The sequence below is a fragment of the Schistosoma haematobium genome, chromosome 1, assembly GCF_000699445.3.
Source record: "Schistosoma haematobium chromosome 1, whole genome shotgun sequence".
NCBI classification, from domain to species: domain Eukaryota; kingdom Metazoa; phylum Platyhelminthes; class Trematoda; order Strigeidida; family Schistosomatidae; genus Schistosoma; species Schistosoma haematobium.
The window spans coordinates 78069746-78092456 of record NC_067196.1 but is presented as its reverse complement, the minus strand read 5'-3'; the positions used below and the strand labels follow the sequence as shown (position 1 = coordinate 78092456).

Genomic DNA, 22711 nt, shown 5'->3' with positions numbered 1-22711 from the left:
GAAGGGTATTTCTTGAGGAACCTGAAAAGGAAATTGGATTAGTGTTGGTCTTGACGACCTGGGAGCGTGACCGCAGAGCCCAAGGGACAACTGCTTGAAGCCGGTCGCGCACGGCCTTTTTGTGGAAGGTTTTTGACGTGTTAGCTCCGTTCTTCAAAGGGCCTTACCGCCGGAGACGGAAATCCGTGAGGTAAGGTGAGGTGTGACATATTTAGGGCCGACCTTTTCTAACCCCACCCCTCCTTGTGGGAAGGCAGCATTGCTGTCATGCTGGTTGTCCGAGGGAAACACCTTACTGCTGTCACACCCCTCTACAGTCAGCAGTACGACTTCGCCCTCAGACCTTGAGTTGCTGCTTTTAGTCTTACCGTTCGCCAATCGACCTGCCTGGCATGGTAGAACCTGCAGGAACATATGTTCCAGCCAATATAGCTCGGTTAGGTCATCACGATACGCTAGCCCGACCACCACGTCAAGGTAGCAGCTACGGTAGGGACATCACTAAATTATTCAACTGAGTTGAGAAAACATATGACATAGAGAATCACTAGTATAGACATGACAGAAATAAAAATAATAATTAGATCTAACAAAAGAAAAGTGATTTTAACTTGATTTTTGCTTAACGAGGCCTGTTTAATAAGGTATCAATGGAATATAATTTATTAACATATTTGTTATTCTCATAAGTGAATGCGATTACCTAAATGTAAATTACTACACTAACTTAAGAGTTTCTCTTCATTATTATTATCATTATATTGACCGATGATGATGATAAATAAATCGTCGATATGATGGTATTGTGGTATGTGCTACTGATGTCGACAGATATAAGTAGTATGTATCATCAATCGAGATTGAAATACATGGCAGCAGAAGATTAAAGAAAAGAGAACAAGAACAGTGAATGATTGTTGTGGAAATAAAAAAACAGTGAAGTCTGAGATGATTGACTGACATTTCGCAAATGAAGTATTTACTGTAGGGTTCTCGGATTTTACTAAGATGTTCTGTAATTTTGTGTCCAAATACATTCGATTGTCCCCACTTGTGTTCTCGCCGTGCACTACAGTATTGGGTATAGTTTCTAAATAATCTCGTTGAGCGGTTCATTTTTAAATTTGACAAAAATAAATCAGTATACTTCATCGTCAATGTTTCGTTTGATTAATAAAAATTATGTGATCATTAAGGAAAAATCTACAGACTTTTATTCACGTAATAAATAAAAGACTTACTAGCACCATTGATTTATAGACATTTGTTTGGGCAAGAATGTAGTATGATGAACAAGAACCGTGTGGAATACGGTAAGAATATAAAGAAACACTAGAAAAGTTAAATTTAGTGCAAGAAAAATGAAATAATTAATCATAATGCCTTTGCAAAAAACATGAATATAACTAAGATTTATGTCGCTACCTAGATGTTTACTACTTGTCAATAGGAATAATTTTCTAAAATACCGGATTTGAGAAACTGAAATGGTTAATAATAGCCTTAACAGTCGTTACAACCCATAATATCATTACTGTGTTTAATTTTTTGACCGAACTGATGAATTTGAGGTCGTCTGTTAAGGAGGAATAACATGAATGAGTTCAGTGACAACTACGAAATGTAATGACCGAATTTCGTTGTAAGTTAACTTGACTTTTTTAATTTCTTCTCTAGTCTGTAATTTATGACATTCACAAGATAGTTCTGAAACAAATGGATAGTGATCATTAAATTTTGTGTGATGAAAAATCGAACTAAATTCGCCTGATCAGTGTTCATAAGCATCATGTATATATTTGCATTAAATAAGATAGAGATATTCGTACAACAACTGAAAACACACAACTGCATTACCTCTTCATGCTACATAGTTATAAATAATTGGAAATCTCAAGTATCTGAATACTGCGGGTGACATAATTGGCATGTCAGATAAGGAGTGTCTAAATAGTTAAAGCGAAGCAAAAAATATACTAATCTTAATCATTCTAGTGTTATTATAAAACTAATCTAACTGTCAAACCATCACATATATAAAGTATTTAGTAGTTTTCAGTCATATGATATCTAGCCTTTAGGATCTGAAAAAAAATCGACGGCTCTGTATTTTGTGACGGAAACACTTATAGATTATAGAAATCCTGTAATAAACCTGAAGATAGTGAAAAAGTTTTGTATGCGATTCCATAAGCTTTAATAATGTTCATTGAGACTGTGATAAGATTTAGTTGATTTTGATAAAATAAAAATAATAAAATTGCTGTAAATTTCTCCAGTTAAAGTTGTTGATATTTTATTTCTCTTTAAAACTTTAGTTTTCATGATTTATTCAAATCATTCCATGAATGTATCTACATTCAGTTAGTAGAAAAGCAGAAACTAGGTCTTACGTATCCATATGTTAATAGAATTACTTATACGGTAACTCATAAAAAAAAATGAAGCAGTTTTCGTATTAAAATTTGTGTGCACAAATTACATTTATCACATAAAATTTCTGATAGCTGTTAATCATTTCCATGATATGAACTTGTTTCATATACGAAGAAACTACTTTCCTGTCATAAAAATAAAGACTGTAGTTTGTCATGAGGAAATTTCTGAGGAAAATTCCTTTTCGACCATATTATTTTCTGAAGCTGTACAACCGTATTTATACGTAATTTGTCACATGTAATGGTGTATGGTAAAACAGAGGAGTATTACAAAATTATCAAAGAAAGTCAAACTTGTTCAAGTGGAAGTCAACAAAAATGAAGTGATGTTGAATAATATAGTCAGGATTATCGAAAATTTCCGGCGTTGAATATGATAATTCATGAATAGAAGGGTGTCATTTCAATGTAATTAACGTTTTCAAGTATTGAATGGAAAAGGGTTGGAATCATTTAATAAAGTAATTCACAATCATCAGGAGCATACGTTTTGTTATAGTTTTGGAAGTAATAAAAGGTAATAATCTGTGGAATAAAAGATAAAGATAACTGTTTACTTAATAAAGGAAAAGAAGAAGAAGGTAATAATTAGCGATTATAATTTGTAAAATTCAAAGGGATTGTTGGATCATGGGAAAATAAGTGACTGAATGTTATTCTTTTGTACATCTACAGATACAGCTTCAGAAAATAATACCATTGAAGAGAAAATTTTCTTGGTCGAAACGTTTTTACTCTTTTTTTAATGAACCAATAAATGTCTTTCGTTTTTTAGTTTTAATATACATTACGTAATATTATTATCAGTATTATTAACACAATATTTTAAATAACATTATAACTTACTAGAATGACTTAAACCAGCAGTAAGGTTATGATTTAAATTGAAAGGATCTACAAACGTAAAAAACAAAGAGAAATAAGTACACTCACAATTAATCATCCGTTTAGGGACAACAAGAAAAATGTATGTTAAAAACAAAAAGAGATTAAGCGTAGTATAAATTATATATATATATATATATATATATATATATATATATATAAAGGTGTGACGACAGTAAGGTGTTTCTTAAGACAACCAGCATAACAGCGTTGCTGCCTACCCACAAAGAAGGATGAGGTTAGAAAAGCTCGACCCTTAAAATACACACCTCGCCTTATCCCACGGATATCCATCTCCGGTGATAAGGTCTCAGCAAATACGGAGATAACACGAAAATTACCCATTAGAATTGAACTAAATGAAGAGCAAAACGAAAGTAGATTTCAGTAACAACTGAGGTCGCACTTATGTATTTCTGAAAACGAGGCTGACCCAGATATTGCTTGGAAAGATATGCGAACTGTTGTAAAAACAGCAGCGACATCTATTAGTGATTCAAACCAAAGGCTCGCGAAAAACAAATGAATTCCTACTAAGTCTCGTGCACTGATAGATTCTCGTAAACTCATCTCATCAGGCTGCGAACACGATGAAGAGCGAAAACAAATCAGATCTAGGTTAAACAAAAGTCTGACGAACGACCATGAGTAGTGGTGGGCAACAAAATCAAAAGAGATGGAAAGGGCAGCGGCTGTAGATAACACCACATAGCTTTTCAGACTAGTAAAAGAAACTGGAATTAAGAAGTCAAGTGTAAGTGAGACGATCTCGGCAAAAGACGACACTTTTATCTGTTCTCAGTCCAGACGTTTAGAACGATGGGAGGAACACTTTAGAGAACAGTTTAGCTGGCATTCAGCTGCTCTACAAATACCCATCATTCTCAAACAGCCTGAATGGCACACTGAAGTGGGTCCTCCGACTCTAGTTGAAGTTCAGAAAGCTATAGCTAATCTGAAACGTGGAAGAGCAGCTGATCCAGATGGATCAGCCCCAGAAGTATTTAGGGATGGTGGTCTAGTTTTAGCGATTAGGTTGACTAATATTTTAGCTAAACTCTGGCAGTTGGACGTAATCCAATGTGACTGGTCGCAATCACTGATTGTCCCAACATATAAGAAGGGGTCAAAATCATCCTGTGATCACCATAGAGGAATTAGTTTGACTAACATAGCATCTAACATACTAACCTCAATAATTGTCGGATGTTTAACAAAGACTCGAGAACTTCAAACATGAGAAAATCGGGCTTCCGACAATGATGGTCTTTCTTGACTCAAAAGCAGCATTTGACTCCGTATACCGAGAGGTTCTGTGGCAGTGTCTGTCACTACAGGGTGTACCTCAGAAGTACATAAACCTTGTAAAGGCTCTTTACTCGAACACTACTAGTCGAGTCAGAGCTTCTGGCGAACTGTCATCTGATTTTCCGACCTCAAATGGTGTCCGTCAAGGCTGTCCACTTTCTCCATCTTTCTTTAACTCTATCAAAGGCCTACTGATGGAAATAACGATGTCGTCGACTGAAGTTTCGGGCATTGATCTCTTTTCATGAGGTCCACTTATCGACTTAGAATATGCAGATGTCATAGTCCTGTTTAGTGAAAAAACGCTGATAAAATGCAGTGTTTTGGTAGCACTGAGCAACAACGCCAAGATGTATGACATGCGTTTCTCCCCCTCTAAGTGCAAGTTGTTGCTCGAGGAGTGGTCTGCGTCAACATCTGAACTAAGGATATAAAGTGAAGTAGTTGAACGCACTGACAACTTCACTTATCTTGGAAGTCTGATCAGCCCTGATAGGTTGTTGTTTGAAGAAATCTCAGCACAGATTCGAAAAGCTCGTTTGGCTTTTACCAACGTACGTCAACTATGACGAAGGCGAAATATTCATCGATCAGTTAGGGAACGAGTATACTGAGCAGTAGTTCGTTCTGTTCTACTTTACGGCTGCGAAACGTGGCAATCAACGATAGAAGATACTCGTAAGCTACTAGGATTTGATCACAGATCTCTTAGGAATATTGCTCGCATCTGCTGGGATCACTGGGTAAGTAATAGTAAGGTTAGACGGAGGTTATTAGGGAATGATGGTCAATTAGTTGATGAGGTTGTGAATCTTCAATAACTGAGATGGTTGGGCCACGTGTTACGTATGTCTGAACACCGATCACCACGCCACGTAATGCTGACTAGTGTTGAAGACGGTTGCAAGAAAGTTAGTGGTGACCAAACCAAAACGTAACATCAGTTCTTCAAGTCATTAACTTCTGTTCTTAGCCATCTTGGTAGATGCAGACTACTTGGTCTTTTCAATTGTGTAAACGTATGATATTTTGGCACTGTTACGTAACTAATAACCTAAAGTATATAAGAATTCACGCGAACTTACAAATTATTCACCTCCATCTTGAAATATAGTTAAGTAATTTAATGTACACCGTTCAACTATACTCAAAATATTCATGCTATGTAACGAAAAACAAAAATTCAGTACGATGTTCGAGTGTATACACAATCATTTTCTATCTGAAATCGAAACACTAGAAGAAATACCTTGAAAGTACAGAGATAATTTATTCTGGATGGAAATTCCTATAGTGAAAACATAGGCGAAGAAAAGTGATGATCAAGTGGTGTGTGTGTTCATACTGTGAGCATCAATAAAAGACGTAGTGAATTTTCGAAGTGCTTCGAATGATCACTTAAAGATGGATAGAAATTTCTACTCAGGCTTTGTGATTAAGGATTTTAAAAATTATCCAATAATATCGTGATATATATATATGGTCGACTCACCTTCAATAGCGAATAATGATCTCCACATTTTCACAAATCGTATTAACAAATTCTTTTGTCTGATAGTTACAACATATTTATCACGATTGAACTCGAACAGATAATAACGTAGAAATCCCAACCACATTTCTCCGACTGATTGGAATGGATTAGCTGGTTTCCATAAACGATTCTAATGCGTATAAACATATACATATAGGGAGGAATAAGAAAACTTTAGTACATATAATAAGAGCACGAATTCGTTACAATTTAAAAGATAAATAGAATAATGTGAAATTAGTGGAAAGTTTAGTGATACAAAGTTATTTAGCTCAATTTAATAGGTTGTAAGGTTCCAATTAATGATAGGTATAAACGATAAGGAGATCTGGAACGAAAGAAATCGTTTTTAAAACTAAGTAACTGTTTACTCATGGAATTCTATCAACTTGATATATTTCAACATAATTCGAATTTTATCTAGTGTAAACCAGTATTAAACACTTTTACTCATTTGAAACAAGTAAACTTAAACTTAGAGCATAAGTTTATAGATTAAAATCTAGCTTCATCGATTTTGTGGTTCAGGTGAAAAGGGAAACCATCATGCTTAAAGAATAACTCAGTCCATAATGTTTGACTAGGTAAATGAGTTAGATTAAAGCATGAAAATTAGATGGATTTGAAGCCAATAGATATAAAAATAAAATATGAGAGCTGGCACTGTATATAAATGATTACATAAACTTAATTTGCGTAAATGTATCATCTGAAATTTTTATACTTGATTAAATCAACTGTATTTGGAATGAATCATTTTGTTGGGGTGAGAATAAACTCCACTCTCATTCGCCATTCCGACCGTGCACTTGGCGACCAACCAAAATGAAGCAATAATTATTGTTTATATTATCTTCAACCATAATGGAGAGTGGTTTTCATCATTTGTTGTTTTGCAGGCTTACACAAAAAATTTTAAGTTTTCTAAAATGAAAATACCACTCCATTATGCTACGAAAGTGTCATGTGTAGCTCAGTCATTCATGATGGGAGAAAAATTACAACATAGAAAAAGTCATACCTCCAATTCACTCCATGATAAAAATTATTCCAAACTATCAGAAACTGAGTGACCAAATAAACAATAACAACTTTATAGGTATCATTACCAAGGTTTAGCTTGACAATCACGAATAAATTGAGCATTAGGTAGATTGTCATAAATAAATAATGTATTTTTAATATCCCAATGAGCATAAAAATTGGATTTTCTACTCATTGGGATATCACAAATAAATTATTTATTTAAAAAAAACTTTAGTTACTGACTATGATACACGTAGATGACTTGGCAATGTGGAGTTTATCTCCTGTCGCATTCTGTCAAAACATTTTTCGAAAAATCAGTATTACAAGGATTTATTCATTTTAATTAATCTCATTTAGACCATGTGGCTGATAATTGATTAATATATATACGGATACGGAGGATCCACCTAGGGGGGGAGTTTGGAAAACCCTGATTCCAAACCAATGGTGCACAAGGGCTCCAGTATCCTGCGGGAACAAATGGCGTATGAACCATTCGTGGGTCACCGGCTACCATGAGACTGCATCTCATTGCGTTGCCCCACTGCCTTGTCAATTAGACCTTTATATCAAAGGCTCCGAGTATGCCCCTCAAAGAAAGCCACCTTCTTCGGTCTGGGCACCCGAGCAGTATCGCAGCCGTCATACAAATAAGCTGAAATTACTAGAAATACTGTTCTTGCTCCAATTAAAATTCACGAAACTCACATCCATTTGACAATATTCATTTTTATTTCTTTGATATACATCACTTATCTACTCTCTTCTATTCTCACTATGCATATCCTTATTTTTCAACTTATACAGCAGCTCGTCTATGGTGATAACCCTGTCCCATCTAAACGATCTCAAGTCACTGAATGGTCGAAATTTGAATGCTATCATCAACTACGAATACTGAAACATTGTTTCTGAAACCACGTACACCATTCAAACTGTCCTCCTTTAAAGCTCGCACACTAAGACAGATCGGACAACAGATAGGATTGACTATATCTTTAGAAAGTCATAACATCGATGTATGTTATCTATCAGAGACCTGTATTCAAGACTTTAGTGAAGTAATAGAGATTCGTTCTCCATCTGTCACTTCAAAAATCTTGTTTCACGTGCATTTATCCGAGGACCCTGTGGCATCTTCGGCTGGTTTTGCAGACGCTGTCGCACAAGCTTTAGAGACGAGGCAGAACTAATCGATTGGATCCCCAACAACAGTTGGTTATATGCTGCCTGATTAAAAAGTTCCATCAAAATATGAAGAAATTGGTACGAGAAACGACGTCTTTCCAGCATCTCCACATACGCTACGACAGACTTCATCAGGGATGAGATCAAAGATGAGCTTTATAATTAGTTAACTGTTCTTCCACAGAAAGTGAGTTCGACAGACATTGTAGTACCAGCCGGGGACTTCAATACTCAGGTCGGATGTCTAGGCACAGAAGAGAGTCGTTAAGGTAGCCGATTGGTTGCAGGTCGTATAACGGTAACCGTCTACTGCAACTCTGCGGAGAGTAAAACCTATTTCTGCCTAGCACTAAATACCGGCACAGTCATCAAAGTTGGGTTACCAGGCTTCTCTCTGCATCTCAAACCTGGACTAACATTGATGTGGTGTGGTTGTGTACAAGACTGCCTTTCGTTTTGGAGTGCCTAACTGGACTCTGATTGTGCCCTTCTTTGCGCCAATCTTACTTTACGTTTCAGTGGTCAACAAATTCATCGTACTAAACAGATTGATGTAAGTAATTATCAGGTCGAGCTAGGTCCAAGGCTAGCTACCATCCCACTGAAAAGTATAGGTGAGCATTGGTACAACTGCCTGCAGCTTCGCGAAAAATCCCGCCAGCAAGCAATGGGCTTCTTCGGGTTCCTTACAACTCATTGAAACCCGTCGGTCTACTCCGGGTGACTTCGAGTTCGACCACAAACGATGGAACAGTGTAATCACACTGTTGCGGAGTCCTATAATAAAACGGAACAGCTCTCCAGTACTTTCTAATCATCAATACTTTCTTAATTAAGGGAAGAAGAAATGTGTATATAGTTAAATAGACTTTGTTAAACACGGCATACAATGTATTTAAATATGTGAAACCTATCTTAAACAGCTTTATACTAGAGATACAGAAGTTACACTTGCTAGTTTAGAAATAAAATAAAGTAAGTAAATGTTTACTTTGTAAACGACTGGACGTTACCGCATGAGTTAACACAATTTTTCCTAAATCTCTCAAAACAACACTTGGCAGATAAACCTCAATGCCTTTCATTACCATTTCCAACATATCTAAATAATGTTCACAAAAGTATCAATCAACGAAATAAAAATTCCGATATGATGTTAAGAAATACGATTAATATAGTCTCGTCGACAACATCAATGACCTGGAAAACATGAAGATCATATCAGCTATAGGAATGAACCGCTTTAAAACCTATTTTTCGAATCCCCTCTTTCTAAAGTCCGTTAAAGTTTTAAACATCACTGTTTTTGGAATGCTACAAGCAACCACAAAAGTTGAAAAAAAGCTTGCGCAATGACCGAGAAACCTGGTGATCGGAGCGTGCCGATGAGCTGGAAACAGCAGCTGCATCTGATAACTGCCGGAAACTTTTTCAACTCATTCGGGTCACTGACAGCAAGAAGTCTAGTGTCAGTGAAACAACCTGTAAAGATGATGAGATGCCAATCAATGAAACAAACAGACGTCTTGGACGATGAACAAAACTTTTCGAGAGGCAGTTCAACTGGCCTGCTGCTCCGACAACATCGGTCACAATGTCCTGCCCTCCATGGCCAGTGACGACTGATCCACCTAATGAGGCGAAAGTCCACAAGGAACTCCAATTCTTGAAGCGCTACAAGTCACCAGGCCTAGATGACTTACCTCCGGCTCTTTTTAAAGATGGTGGTGACTTTCTGGTTAAGGAAATGAATACGTTGTTTACAAAGGTCTGGGAGCTAGAGAGTGTTCCAACATCATGGAATAGGTCGATAGTTGTTTCTATCTCTAAAAAGGGTTCACGTCGTTCCTGTAACAACTATCGGGAGATAAGCTTACTTCCGATTGCATCCAAGCTATGGGCTTCTGTCGTACTTCGTAGGTTGTTCACAACTCAAGAAAGTTTGACTAATGAGGAGGAGAATAGCTTTCACTCTGGTCGAGGATGTATTGATTATATGTTCACCCTCCGTCAAATGTTAGAACACCGTCACACTTGTCACAGACCAACAATCGTAGTGTTTCTTGACATCAGGGCTGCCTTCGATTCGTTGGATAGGAGTGTTCTATGGGATTGTCTATTGAAGAAGAATGTGCCTGAGAAGTTTATTAACATCCTAAAGGCCCTATGTGCAAACACCTCAGGCAGAGTGAGAGCATACAACCACCTCTCTTCACTGTTCCATTCAAGCAGTGGGGTTAGGCAGGGTTGCCCAATCTCGCCATTTCTCTTCAACTTTGCCATCGATGATATTCTGGAAACAGCTCTGATGGATGTAGGTAATGGCGGTGTGGATCTGTTGCCTGGAGAAAGACTTCTCGACCTTAAGTATGCGGATGATATTGTCTTACTGTGCGATAATGCCCAAACCATGCAATTCTCACTTAATCCGTTAGCAATCAGTGTCCGTAGGTATATTATGTGCTTTGCACCTTTGAAGTGCAAAGTACTTCTACAAGACTGGCAGGACCCTGAATAATAAATAAATAAGTTCTTGATAATTAATAAGAACTGGTTATACTTACTATAACGGATAAATCATTTTGATACCAGACATTCCAACCGTTGACAAGATTAGTTGGTTTTGTTGATCCTTCATAGAGCTAAATCAGGAAGGAAAAATGAAAGAAGACAAAATACAGTCTAGCTGAAGATTTTCTTTTGTGAACACTCAATAATATGTCAAGTTTTTTTGAAAATCAAACATTATTCTTTTAAAAGTGATTTAAAGTTGATCAAGGGATATATATACAGGTTATTGTTTTTACTTCTTGTAAAACAGGGAGTTGATCAATTTGTTGAAGATAGTGGATTAGCATAATGATCCAAGCATAAGAAGAAATACCACCGGCAGCTGCTCTCCCAATTTTTGTTATCTATGAAAAAGCAAGAAAAAAAAGAAATATTGGTTGGTGAACAATCCCCAAAAGTTAACTTTGAGATTATTTAATTAAAAAAATTCTACAGAGTAATCAATCAAAGATAAGAAAAGGGTAAATAAATTAGTATTTTACATTACGTCGGAAATTTCATTACAAACAAATTTAAATGCATTGTAGTTTTCCTTCTGAGTATTTCTGAAAACATATTAATTTATTTATAACAATTTAACCAATGCTCAATTAATTCGAAATTATCAAGTCAAACCTCGGTAATGATACTTATGAAAATGACTGTTATCGTAAAACAATCGCCGACTTTTAATAAACAGATAGAAAAGTCTAAAAACTTTGTTTTAAATAACAGCTAACAACCTAGAAAGTTATACACTTTCACGATTATACTAGGATAGTTCTGCCTGGAGCCTTTCTAAGGTTACTTTCGGTCCTACACCCGAATAAAAAGCAGGATTTTTGTAAGAGGTTAACAACTTCATTCTGTAGAAAGCAAACATTGCTGAGAAAACTCTAACCATGAAAAAGCATTTATTTATTGTAGTAAAGTGAAATACTTTAATTAAACTATGGTAATAGGAACAAACAGTTGTATAATAACAGGTCGACATTTAGAAAAATATAAAAATGTATTACCTTTGTGACAGTTTTTAAAGCAATTCCTAGAGTACGAAGTTTTGGCTCAACTTTGGTGTAAAATGCAAGCATTCGTGTATTTGAAAGAGCCTACAAATGTTTAGATAAGAAAATATAGAATAAACAGAAAACTAAATGGCATTAATTACGTAATCTGACAAGTACAATGTTTCGCTGTTTAGTTTTATAATAGCAAGAATGACTAATATTTTCCGAACAATAGTTAAAAGTCACAAACTCAGTACTTGTACATTGTTTCTAATCTTTTATTAAATAGATCAAAGCTTTATGGCATAACACTAAGAATTTCACGAAAAAAAATTCGATAAATTATATTGATGCATTAAAAGGGTTGACGCAGGACTGTGAAGGTAACGACAAAAAGTTTATTTGTTGGATTTAATCCTTCCTACTTGTCCAAAGAAGTCCACTTATTACATCTATAGGTTAAGTGTTTAGTGAAATTCACTATCGACTTCATATAAACTGCAGTCAAAAAGTGTATGACAGGAAACTACGAACAGATTTTAGTGTCCCACTGTTTCTTTCTTAGCAATCATTTGGCAGAACAACGCAAAGTTGACTGTGATGAGATCTAGTCAAAAAGTCAGCTTTTCGCTCTAAAGCCTAATCCAACCTAACGTTACATTTATAAACTCACGAAAACTAACTGCTGAATTCACAGATAGAAAATTGAACTAAACTGATTCATTGCATAAGACAGAAAAAGATAATCGGGTAGCCACATTGGATCACATATATCATAAAAACACTATAAATGAATATGTTTTACGATGCTATAGTTTTGAATACAGTTTACCCAACCGATTCAACAAGTCAATTTAATGTTGGAAGCAGAGTTAAAAAGATATGTCAAACTGTGAGAATGATTGCGAAAAGAAAATGAATATACAGAAACAAACTAAGACAAAGAGGACTGAGGATGAATACATTTTTGTTGTACTGTGAATAAACCGACGAGTGATACTGTCTGGACCTAGACCATGAAGTTGAAATTTTCAAGAAATAGTTCAAAATAGAAAAGGAGTTGATGTTGATCAACCTCAGGAGAAAACTGTCTAAAGTCGGACAGTACAAAGAAAATTCTGAAAAAGAACTTATTGCCATTGATCATAATGTTCTATTCCCAATTCATAAATCTAAGTGCTACACATAACCCATTTCAAAAAAAGAACAGCTTAGGTTCCATATCTAAGGAACGGTTACCACATTTATTAAAAGTTTAAGATAAATAATGCGCAAAAGTTAACTCGGATCTCCTATTCAAATATAGATATTTCCATGGTATTACTACTTACGGCTGATGGATTTGCTACATAAAAGTACCTATAGGTATCGACAGGATCAAAAAGCTACGTCCATTAAAATATGTTTTGAGGTGGCTGGAATATCTCATATACACTTGACTACACGTCCTAAATAGTAAGACATGCTTATTAAAGTTAAGACTGATCACATAGTGACAAATTCCCATAAATCTAAACTGTTAATCTTCATCGTATAAGGAGTGTTCGTTTCATTAGTCGCTCTTTAAAAAGTTGGTTCAAAAAGATCAAAATAACTAAATATGTCCATTTTAAGTCGAATAATTCTTTCAGATATCGTTAGTAGATAACACAGAGACACTGGTATAATAATAATAATAATAATAATAATAATAATAATAATAATAATAATAATAATAATAATAATAATAATAATAATAATAGTGTTCAACAGTCGTCATTAAAAGATAATTACCAGGTAATTTGAAAAACTTATGTCTGCTTCAAATGAATTGCTAAAAGACACTTTCAATATTGGAACACGAGCTGTGAGAATCGGTTGAATATGAGTAATATTTAATCGATTTCTACAATAAGATAATTGTTTTTTGAATTTTCGAATTAACTAAAACAAAACAAAAAAAAATTGAAACAGATGTCAATAACAAAAAAGAAATCAATCAATTATGTGTAAAACGAAGCATAACATGATAGAATGATTTATTAGTAATGGAAAATCAATTGAAAAATGGTTAGTTTAATTTTAAAATTAGTGAAAAAATATTATAATGAGTAAAATATTTGAAATTTTGTATCATTCGATTATTTTATATAAATATGCTGAGTTAATTTTAAAAAAATGAAGGTTAACATTTAACCAACTACTATATATTCTTAAATTAACTAGTAACTATGACACAGATCAACAACAAAAAACGAATTGTTTTCAGAGGATATATTTATAGATCATGTTATAAATCCTAAATTATCTGCATGGATTCAAAAAGCTCGTTTGGTTTTTGTCAACTGACGTCAACTATGACGAAGGCGAGATATTCATTTATCAATTAGGGGACGAGTATAACTGAGCAGCAGTTCGTTCTGTTCTAATTTTCAGCTATGAAACGTGGTAATTACGGATAGATGATACTCGTAAGCTACTAGTATTTGATCACAGATGTCTTAGGAATATCGCTCATATCTGCTGGGATCACTGGGTAAGTTAATAGTAAGGTTAGACGCAGGGTATTAGCAAATGATAGATCGATCACATTTGCATCACTAATAAACTTAGAAGGTCGAAGGAAGACATGAGAAGTAGGAGAGGAGCTGATGTAGCTTCAGATCACCATCTACCTGATGGCTATCAAGATGAAACCGAAGCTCAAGGAGCACTGGAACATTGGGGAAACAGCATTACAAAGGTTCAATACAGCCTTCCTTCAAGATACTAACAAATTCAACGAATTCAAGATAACTATTAACAAGAGATTCCGACCCTTACGAGATTTACTCAAAGAAAAACAAACTACTACAAAGGACAATTAGAAATAGATCCCAGAAGCTAGAACTTCAACGTGTCAAGAGGTTCTGGACCTCAACAAGCATCATCATAAGGAACGGATCCTTATGAAAACACTGGACGAGATCCAAAAAAGGAAGAAAAAGAAGACAGCAATTAACAAAAGCCGTACAGGAACACAAAACGTCAAGGCACAAGCTGAATATATTGAAGAAAACAAGCAAGTAACAAGGAGCATTAGAGCTAACATTTAGAAATACGTGGAAGACCTAAAATTGACAGTGGAAAAAGCTGCAACAGAAAGAAATATAAGACAACTATATGACAGAACGAAGAAATAAGTAGAGAAATATAGTAAACTAGAGAGATTAGTCAAGAATAAAGAAGGCAGACCAATCACCGAGATTCAAGAACAGAGAAATAGGTGCATAAAGTACTGTGAGGAACTCTTGAATACGCCAGATCCATTCAATACGCTGGACATCGAGGCAGCACCTACAGACGTCACTCAACCTAGGGTCAATAGCTTTTGATCTGCACTACGAAGGACTTGACACACATGACATTGATCACCACCCAGTGATCAATCAAACTCGATTACATCTCAGCCCTACAGTAGGTCAGTCGCGGCCCGGATAGCCTAGTGGTAACGTCTCTGACTGTGAAGTTGAGTGACACGGGATCGAACCCGTCAAAAAGCACCAGTTCCCTCAAGATTACAGGTATACTTTGCTGACAAGTGCCAAGTAGCACGAAACACGGGTTCACAGTTTCCTGTTGACTACATCCAACCACTATCTTATTTAGAAGGGGAGAAAAACATCCCTACCATCCTGGCTTTGTTGCTCAGTGCTACCAAAACACTGCATTTTATCAGCGTTTTCACCAAACAACACGATATCGTCTGCGTATTCTAAGTCGATAAGTGGACCTCATGAAAAGAGATCAATGCCCGAAACTTCAGTCGACGACATCGTTATTTCCATCAGTAGGCCTTTGATAGAGTTAAAGAAAGATGGAGAAAGTGGACAGCCTTGACGGACACCATTTGAGGTCGGAAAATCAGATGACAGTTCGCCAGAAGCTCTGACTCGACTAGTAGTGTTCGAGTAAAGAGCCTTCACAAGGTTTATGTACTTCTGAGGTACACCCTGTAGTGACAGACACTGCCACAGAACCTCTCGGTATACGGAGTCAAATGCTGCTTTTGAGTCAAGAAAGACCATCATTGTCGGAAGCCCGATTTTCTCATGTTTGAAGTTCTCGAGTCTTTGTTAAACATCCGACAATTATTGAGGTTAGTATGTTAGATGCTATGTTAGTCAAACTAATTCCTCTATGGTGATCACAGGATGATTTTGACCCCTTCTTATATGTTGGGACAATCAGTGATTGCGACCAGTCACATTGGATTACGTCCAACTGCCAGAGTTTAGCTAAAATATTAGTCAACCTAATCGCTAAAACTAGACCACCATCCCTAAATACTTCTGGGGCTGATCCATCTGGATCAGCTGCTCTTCCACGTTTCAGATTAGCTATAGCTTTCTGAACTTCAACTAGAGTCGGAGGACCCACTTCAGTGTGCCATTCAGGCTGTTTGAGAATGATGGGTATTTGTAGAGCAGCTGAATGCCAGCTAAACTGTTCTCTAAAGTGTTCCTCCCATCGTTCTAAACGTCTGGACTGAGAACAGATAAAAGTGTCGTCTTTTGCCGAGATCGTCTCACTTACACTTGACTTCTTAATTCCAGTTTCTTTTACTAGTCTGAAAAGCTATGTGGTGTTATCTACAGCCGCTGCCCTTTCCATCTCTTTTGATTTTGTTGCCCACCACTACTCATGGTCGTTCGTCAGACTTTTGTTTAACCTAGATCTGATTTGTTTTCGCTCTTCATCGTGTTCGCAGCCTGATGAGATGAGTTTACGAGAATCTATCAGTGCACGAGACTTAGTAGGAATTCATTTGTTTTTCGCGAGCCTTTGGTTCGAGTCACTAATCGATGTCCTTGTGTCTAAAATCAGTGTTTGCTAAAAAATAAGCGATTACCTGAACACAGTTGCAGCAGATGATCACCATTATCTGTTCGTTGAGCCGGGATACTAAAATACTCACCTCAATGTCTTTCTGTTTGAGTCAATATACTTACTTGAGCAATAAAGTCATTTGATAAATGTACTATGTCCTCAACGTGAGACAACAGGCGTAAGTGTTAGGGACTGATGGTCAATCAGTTGATGAGGTTGTGAATCTTCAATAACTGAGATGGTTGGGCCACGTATTACATATGTCTCAACACCGATCACCACGCCACGCAATGCTGACTAGTGTTGGAGACGTTGCAAGAAAGTTAGTGGTGACCAAACCAAAACGTATCATCAGTCCTTCAAGTCATTAACTTCTGTTCTTAGCCATCTTGGTAGATGCAGACTACTTGGTTGCAGTTCGCGTGACTATCGTAAACAATGGCTGGACACTCAGGGTGACTTGATTTTGAATCGATCACAATGGAGTAGGTGTATACACTTTTAGATTTCCCTTAAACCATGAGATTAAAATACTTTATACCAATTATTTTTCCCTGTATCATATCCTTACATACAATCTTTATTTCTATATGTTAATATCATTGAAGTAACTACTATGAATTTGATGTTGATCTTGTTGTTTTAATGAAGCATGGTAACTTGGACGGATGGATTACAAGTCTAGACTTATGAAACTTGTAAATACATTTTAAATTTAATTGATTTCGTAATGAATAACAATACTACTCGGTCATTTAAGTTAAATTAGGTGAAATAAACTTGAAACTATGATATTATGAATGATGTTGCAATAATTCAACGTCTAACATCAGCTGTAAGAATTTTCAATGTCTCTTAAAATACGTTTTAAGAAAAAGACATCATACAAAAGATAGAAAAAAAACAGTTATCATTAAAGTAGAATACCTTCCCTTCTAAACTTACAATTAACTTATGTATTACTATCAATTATGAAGTATCGAATTCGAAACATGTTAACATTACAACAGATTAAAAAGTCGATTGGTTTCACTAAACCTCACATATAAACATTGTGGCCTAAAATCTTAGTAGTGGATAAATACAAACACTAGTTAATTAGACTAAGAATGAAATAAACATTCTGATTAATAAACAATATCTACCATATTTGTTGAATTTTTATCTTTTAAATAATTCCATTCTGTTGATCCAACAGGAAAAAAGACACAAACATCTAAATCACTTGTCTGTAGATCAAAACCATTAGCGCAAGAACCAAATAATTCAAGTTGAACAGAAGGGAAACGATATGAGAAACATTGATGAATTTTTTTAACAAGTTCCTAAGAAATGATATAAGAATTGTAAAAAAACAACATGAAAATGACATCACCAAAAGTAAAATACTGCAAATAAAACCGAAAAAGTTATTAAGTACAAATTAAACTGTTTTTAATTGTCTTTAATTGTTACTCTAACTTGTGAGCTATTCTTTCTTTCAATATGTCATACAAAATTTTTAAAAATATCCACAATCATGGTAAAGTTTTCGAATGCAAACTGATAATATATTTCTCTTCTAAATGACATGTACATTCTATAGTAATCTTCATTACGACCTTTAACAGATATATATATATATATATATATATATATATATATATATATATATATATATATATATATGTATGCATGCTTCAAGTTTTACGATCATTGATTTTGTTTATCAATTTTCCTTTATTTTCTAGTCGTCTAACACTAACAATTTAAGGTCAAATGATTCAAATCAAGTCAATCATCTATTACTGGAAGGCCTTTTCGTTTTAATATGAGAGGGTCTACTAGTGTTTTCAGGTTTTCAATGGTGGTCTAACATTCATCGGTTTATGATGTGTGTTATACCCTGATGAGAATTATGAATAGTAAATGTTGGGATCGATTTCTAGACCAAAACGATGCATGTATTTTTATTGTATAATTGTTAAGTAACTAAACTACTCATATTCGTGTTCCTCTTCTTATAAGCTTTATTTTGACCGATGAAATATTATTATAAGATTTACCATTCTTGAGTTATGCCCAGTCAATCAATTGCTATCTCTCACATTCACAGCCACTTTTGGCTAGATCTTGTTCGAATATTATTTTCTGTTTTATGGTACGATATGGTCTGTTTGGTTTGTATATAAAATCAGTATGTTTGAAATACATAATTCATATCGCAGAGGCTGAGATTGATGTTTTGGACTTAGCAGGCAGGAAGCAGGACCAATAAAGACTCTAGACTGCTCGTACGGGTTTTATGCGTCATTGGTCCAGTTGATAATTCACTGTTCTCTAATTGGCGGTATCACTACGTTATACATTGATAGGGGCACAATGCCACAAATTATAAGAATCTCAATAAAACTCAACAGTTTCCACGACCCTAAACTTATTCATTCTTTTGTTTTAATTGTTTCATTTGCTTCTTACTATATTACTATTATTTTCTAGCAATTCCACCTCATATCATTACCCGACGTTTTCGGACGTAATGTATGGGAAATCCAACCTGTATATATAACACTTGCACCTATTTATTTGAACACATAAATATTGGTACAAGAGGGCAGCAAATATATATGCGCCACACATTACTTTCATTATATTTGTGTGTGGGCTGTGATACTGTCCGGGTACCCAGACCGAAGCAGGTGGTTTTCTTAGGGGGCCACTCCCCGAGCCTTTGACCTAAAGGTCTAACCCACAAGGCAGAGGAGCATCGTGAGGAGATGCAGTCCCATGGTAGCCGGTGACCAACGATTGGCTCATACGCCATTTGTTCCCGCAGGATACTGGAGCCCATGTGCACCACTGTTTTGGGATTCGGTTAAAGCGCTGGACATTCGGTTTTCGTCCTCTCATTTTCGTAAACAACACCCCCGCCACGAGAAGGCAGTGAGTAGGACTTCTCTGGCAGAGGCTGTATATGCGTGGCCGTGTGAGAGCATTTCGAGAGGGAGGGTGGGTCCACCCCACTCTCGGCCATACCAGGGCATTTGCACCTAACCTTAGCTGGTCAGTATTAAATTTAAAGTAACTAACGCTTTAAAAAAAACTAGACTGATAGATAATACAACATTGAATTTAGAAAACAGAAAGAAAAACCGAGATAGATTGGGGGGAAAACAACAACAGTGATAACATCCAGGTAAATAACATACTTGACGTGCATTAACTTTATTATAAGTTTCATGATGTTCTTCTAAACAATTTAGGCAATAAGTTAAATTTTTAATTTGTTCAGCGATCGGTGGCCAAGGCGTTTTATTCAATAATTTATGCCATGCTAAAAATGATACGGATTTATCACTGGTAGTTTCACACTGTGATTGTCGATGACCAGTTAAGTTACAAGCTTGACATTGAGGTTGAGGTGCATTGAAATGAGCTAATAATGTGGATGGTTGATTTCGTGAAGCTAAACCTAAAACAGATGATTGATTATGTCGACGATTAGAGGATAAGTTCATATTTGAGACAAATTTAAAATCAAAATCGTCCGGTTGTAGATTCTCTAGAAGCTTAGAATTATAATAATCTGGACGATCATCATCAATAGGCTAAAAAGAAAAAAAGTAAAAATATGCAAAGGGTCAATAGGAATGAATAATTCACGAGAAAACTACTTATATTCATAAATAAATGAATCTAGTTTTTTCAATGATGAATTCACATCACACAGAAACTCCTTTGATGCGATCCACAACAATTAGGTCTAACAATCAGGTCTTAATTGATTGGATGATAAATTTAGCTCATTCTGCACGTAGTTAGATATGGCCAACATCTCTATCTGTGAGGGCTAATGATACTACCTGATTGCTGAAACAAAAGTAGGCGAGGAGGGCTCGAACTGGGGACCTAGTGGCTGAAAATTGAATACCCTCAACCGCCCCACAGAGTGAGTGTGGCCTCGAAACTAATTCCCCTCAGTTCCCTACAACATTTCATCACATTTATTTTGTGCCAATATTCTGTATGTAAGCATCTGATTTATTACGGAAAAAATCTATTTGTCTAACTAGTGGTATAGTCCACCATTCCTAATAATTCGGTGGTATATTGTAAAAATCAGTTCTCATAACCAGCTATTACTTGGCCACATCGAATAATTGCTTTCGTCCATCGATTAGCACTCTATGAATTGATTATGACGGTATAAAATTCGCTCTTTAACTTATATAATCATGCTCTAGAGCACTGTTTGAGAGTAGATAAAAAGTATTGTTGAAAACTAATTATCATAAGTAAAAAGAAGCTGAGAGAACAGTGAATAGGGAGTAAAACCGTGAACATGAAAAAAATCTTTTTATCTAGAATAACATTGAGTCCTTTACTTTTATTTCGCAACCAGTAGATGGTTTATGAAACTGAAAAAAAACCATGAGGTTCTGTAACAAGCTAATGAAAACTGAAAATTGTAAAACATGTACATGTGAATCAGATCATTTAAAAAGATGAAATTGACTATTTCGTAGCTTCAAAGAGGTTAATAATAATAATAATAATAATAATAATAATAATAATAATAATAATAATAATAATAAAAATAGCTATTTAATGCAACCTAAAACTTATTTTCACAACTTCTTCAGCAGCTGTCTAGATACATGAAATACTTATCCAAATACAAGATATTAAAAGACACCTAGAGTCCTTCTACAGTTACCATTGGTCCAAACCCCGGGTAAATGTGGTTTAGGCGAAAGCCCAGCAACTACATTCCATAAAAAGGACCTCGCTAAAAACGCCAACCAGAGATAAATGAAAATGTAAAAACTTCTAAAATAAATTAGGAATGTTATACATAAACTAAGTTGTTTTAGTCAAGATTAATAACTGAACCAATACATATCTATAAACAAATAAACTTACAGGAGCGACTGCAGAACGTGACGAAATCACATCTCCCCATTCGAGCTTTTTAGCTGCTTTTTTTTTCTTAGCTTTGGTAGGACTGAATTTCGATGCAGTTGTATTATTATTTGAATTCAACATATTGTTAGAATGACCTTGTTGTTTTTCTCAAATTTACGTGCTTTTTTAGTTAATTTATTGTCACGTCTAGTTAGTTCATTTGAAGCAGTAACTAATTCATTTGATGGACAACTTATGGATGACAAATGGTTGACTTGATGTGAATCATTTGATGTTAAATTGTTAGTGTTAGACGACTAGAAAATAAAGGAAAATTGATAAACAAAATCAATGATCATAAAACTTGAAGCATATATATATGTTAAAGGTCGTAAGGAAGATTTCTATAGAATGTATATATATATATATATATATATATATATATATATATATATTATCAGTTTACATTCGAACACTTTACCATCAATGTAATTTCAACAATAGTTCATGAAATCATTTTAATACACAATCTCAAGACAAGTAGTTGGATTTTTTAAAAAGATTAGAAGAGGATGGGTAACATGAAACACTGTACAGAAAGTGTACATTTTAATTTACAAACTTTTCAACAGAATAATCCTGAAAATTACGAAACAGACAGAGATGCATAATAGTGATATGTTTGAGATTTAATAGATTTAAGAAGCAGTATCCATTAGTGTTATGTGATTCAGTTTGCAAATGTTTTGTAAACAAATAAATTACCTACACTTTAACAAACTAATTCAAATAACTGAACTGTCACACGAGTAACATCAAAATCCAATTGTTTAACAAATGAATGCAATGCTTGTTTAAGAATTTTTATCTAACCGCGTCAGGAAACGTAGCTCTACATACAGTACGAAAGATTAAAAAAGATTTTGACTCAATTCAAAGTTTATTTTCAGTATTTATGACCATCAATCTTTGTTAAAAAAATAAGCTTGTTTGTACAAGAAGATAATGATTTAAAAAAGAAAAGATTGGAGCAATCTGAA

At 35.1% G+C, this 22711-nt stretch overlaps 1 protein-coding gene across 1 annotated transcript in view; it reads right to left on the bottom strand.

Annotated features, from left to right (window-relative positions):
* ZCCHC11 (Terminal uridylyltransferase 4) overlaps window positions 1–22711 on the bottom strand; it is a 70277-nt gene that overhangs the window by 10920 nt on the left and 36646 nt on the right. Inside the window, exons 16-25 of the mRNA XM_051209746.1 lie at window positions 21690–21988; window positions 19976–20374; window positions 17933–18112; window positions 13713–13862; window positions 11952–12041; window positions 11190–11297; window positions 10947–11024; window positions 6124–6295; window positions 3285–3332; window positions 1242–1332 (exon numbers count right to left, since the gene is read on the bottom strand). Coding sequence (XP_051075205.1) covers window positions 21806–21988 — 183 coding nt within the window. The 3' untranslated portion in view covers window positions 1242–1332; window positions 3285–3332; window positions 6124–6295; ... (5 more) ...; window positions 19976–20374; window positions 21690–21805. The remainder of the gene's footprint in view (window positions 1–1241; window positions 1333–3284; window positions 3333–6123; window positions 6296–10946; window positions 11025–11189; window positions 11298–11951; window positions 12042–13712; window positions 13863–17932; window positions 18113–19975; window positions 20375–21689; window positions 21989–22711) is intronic.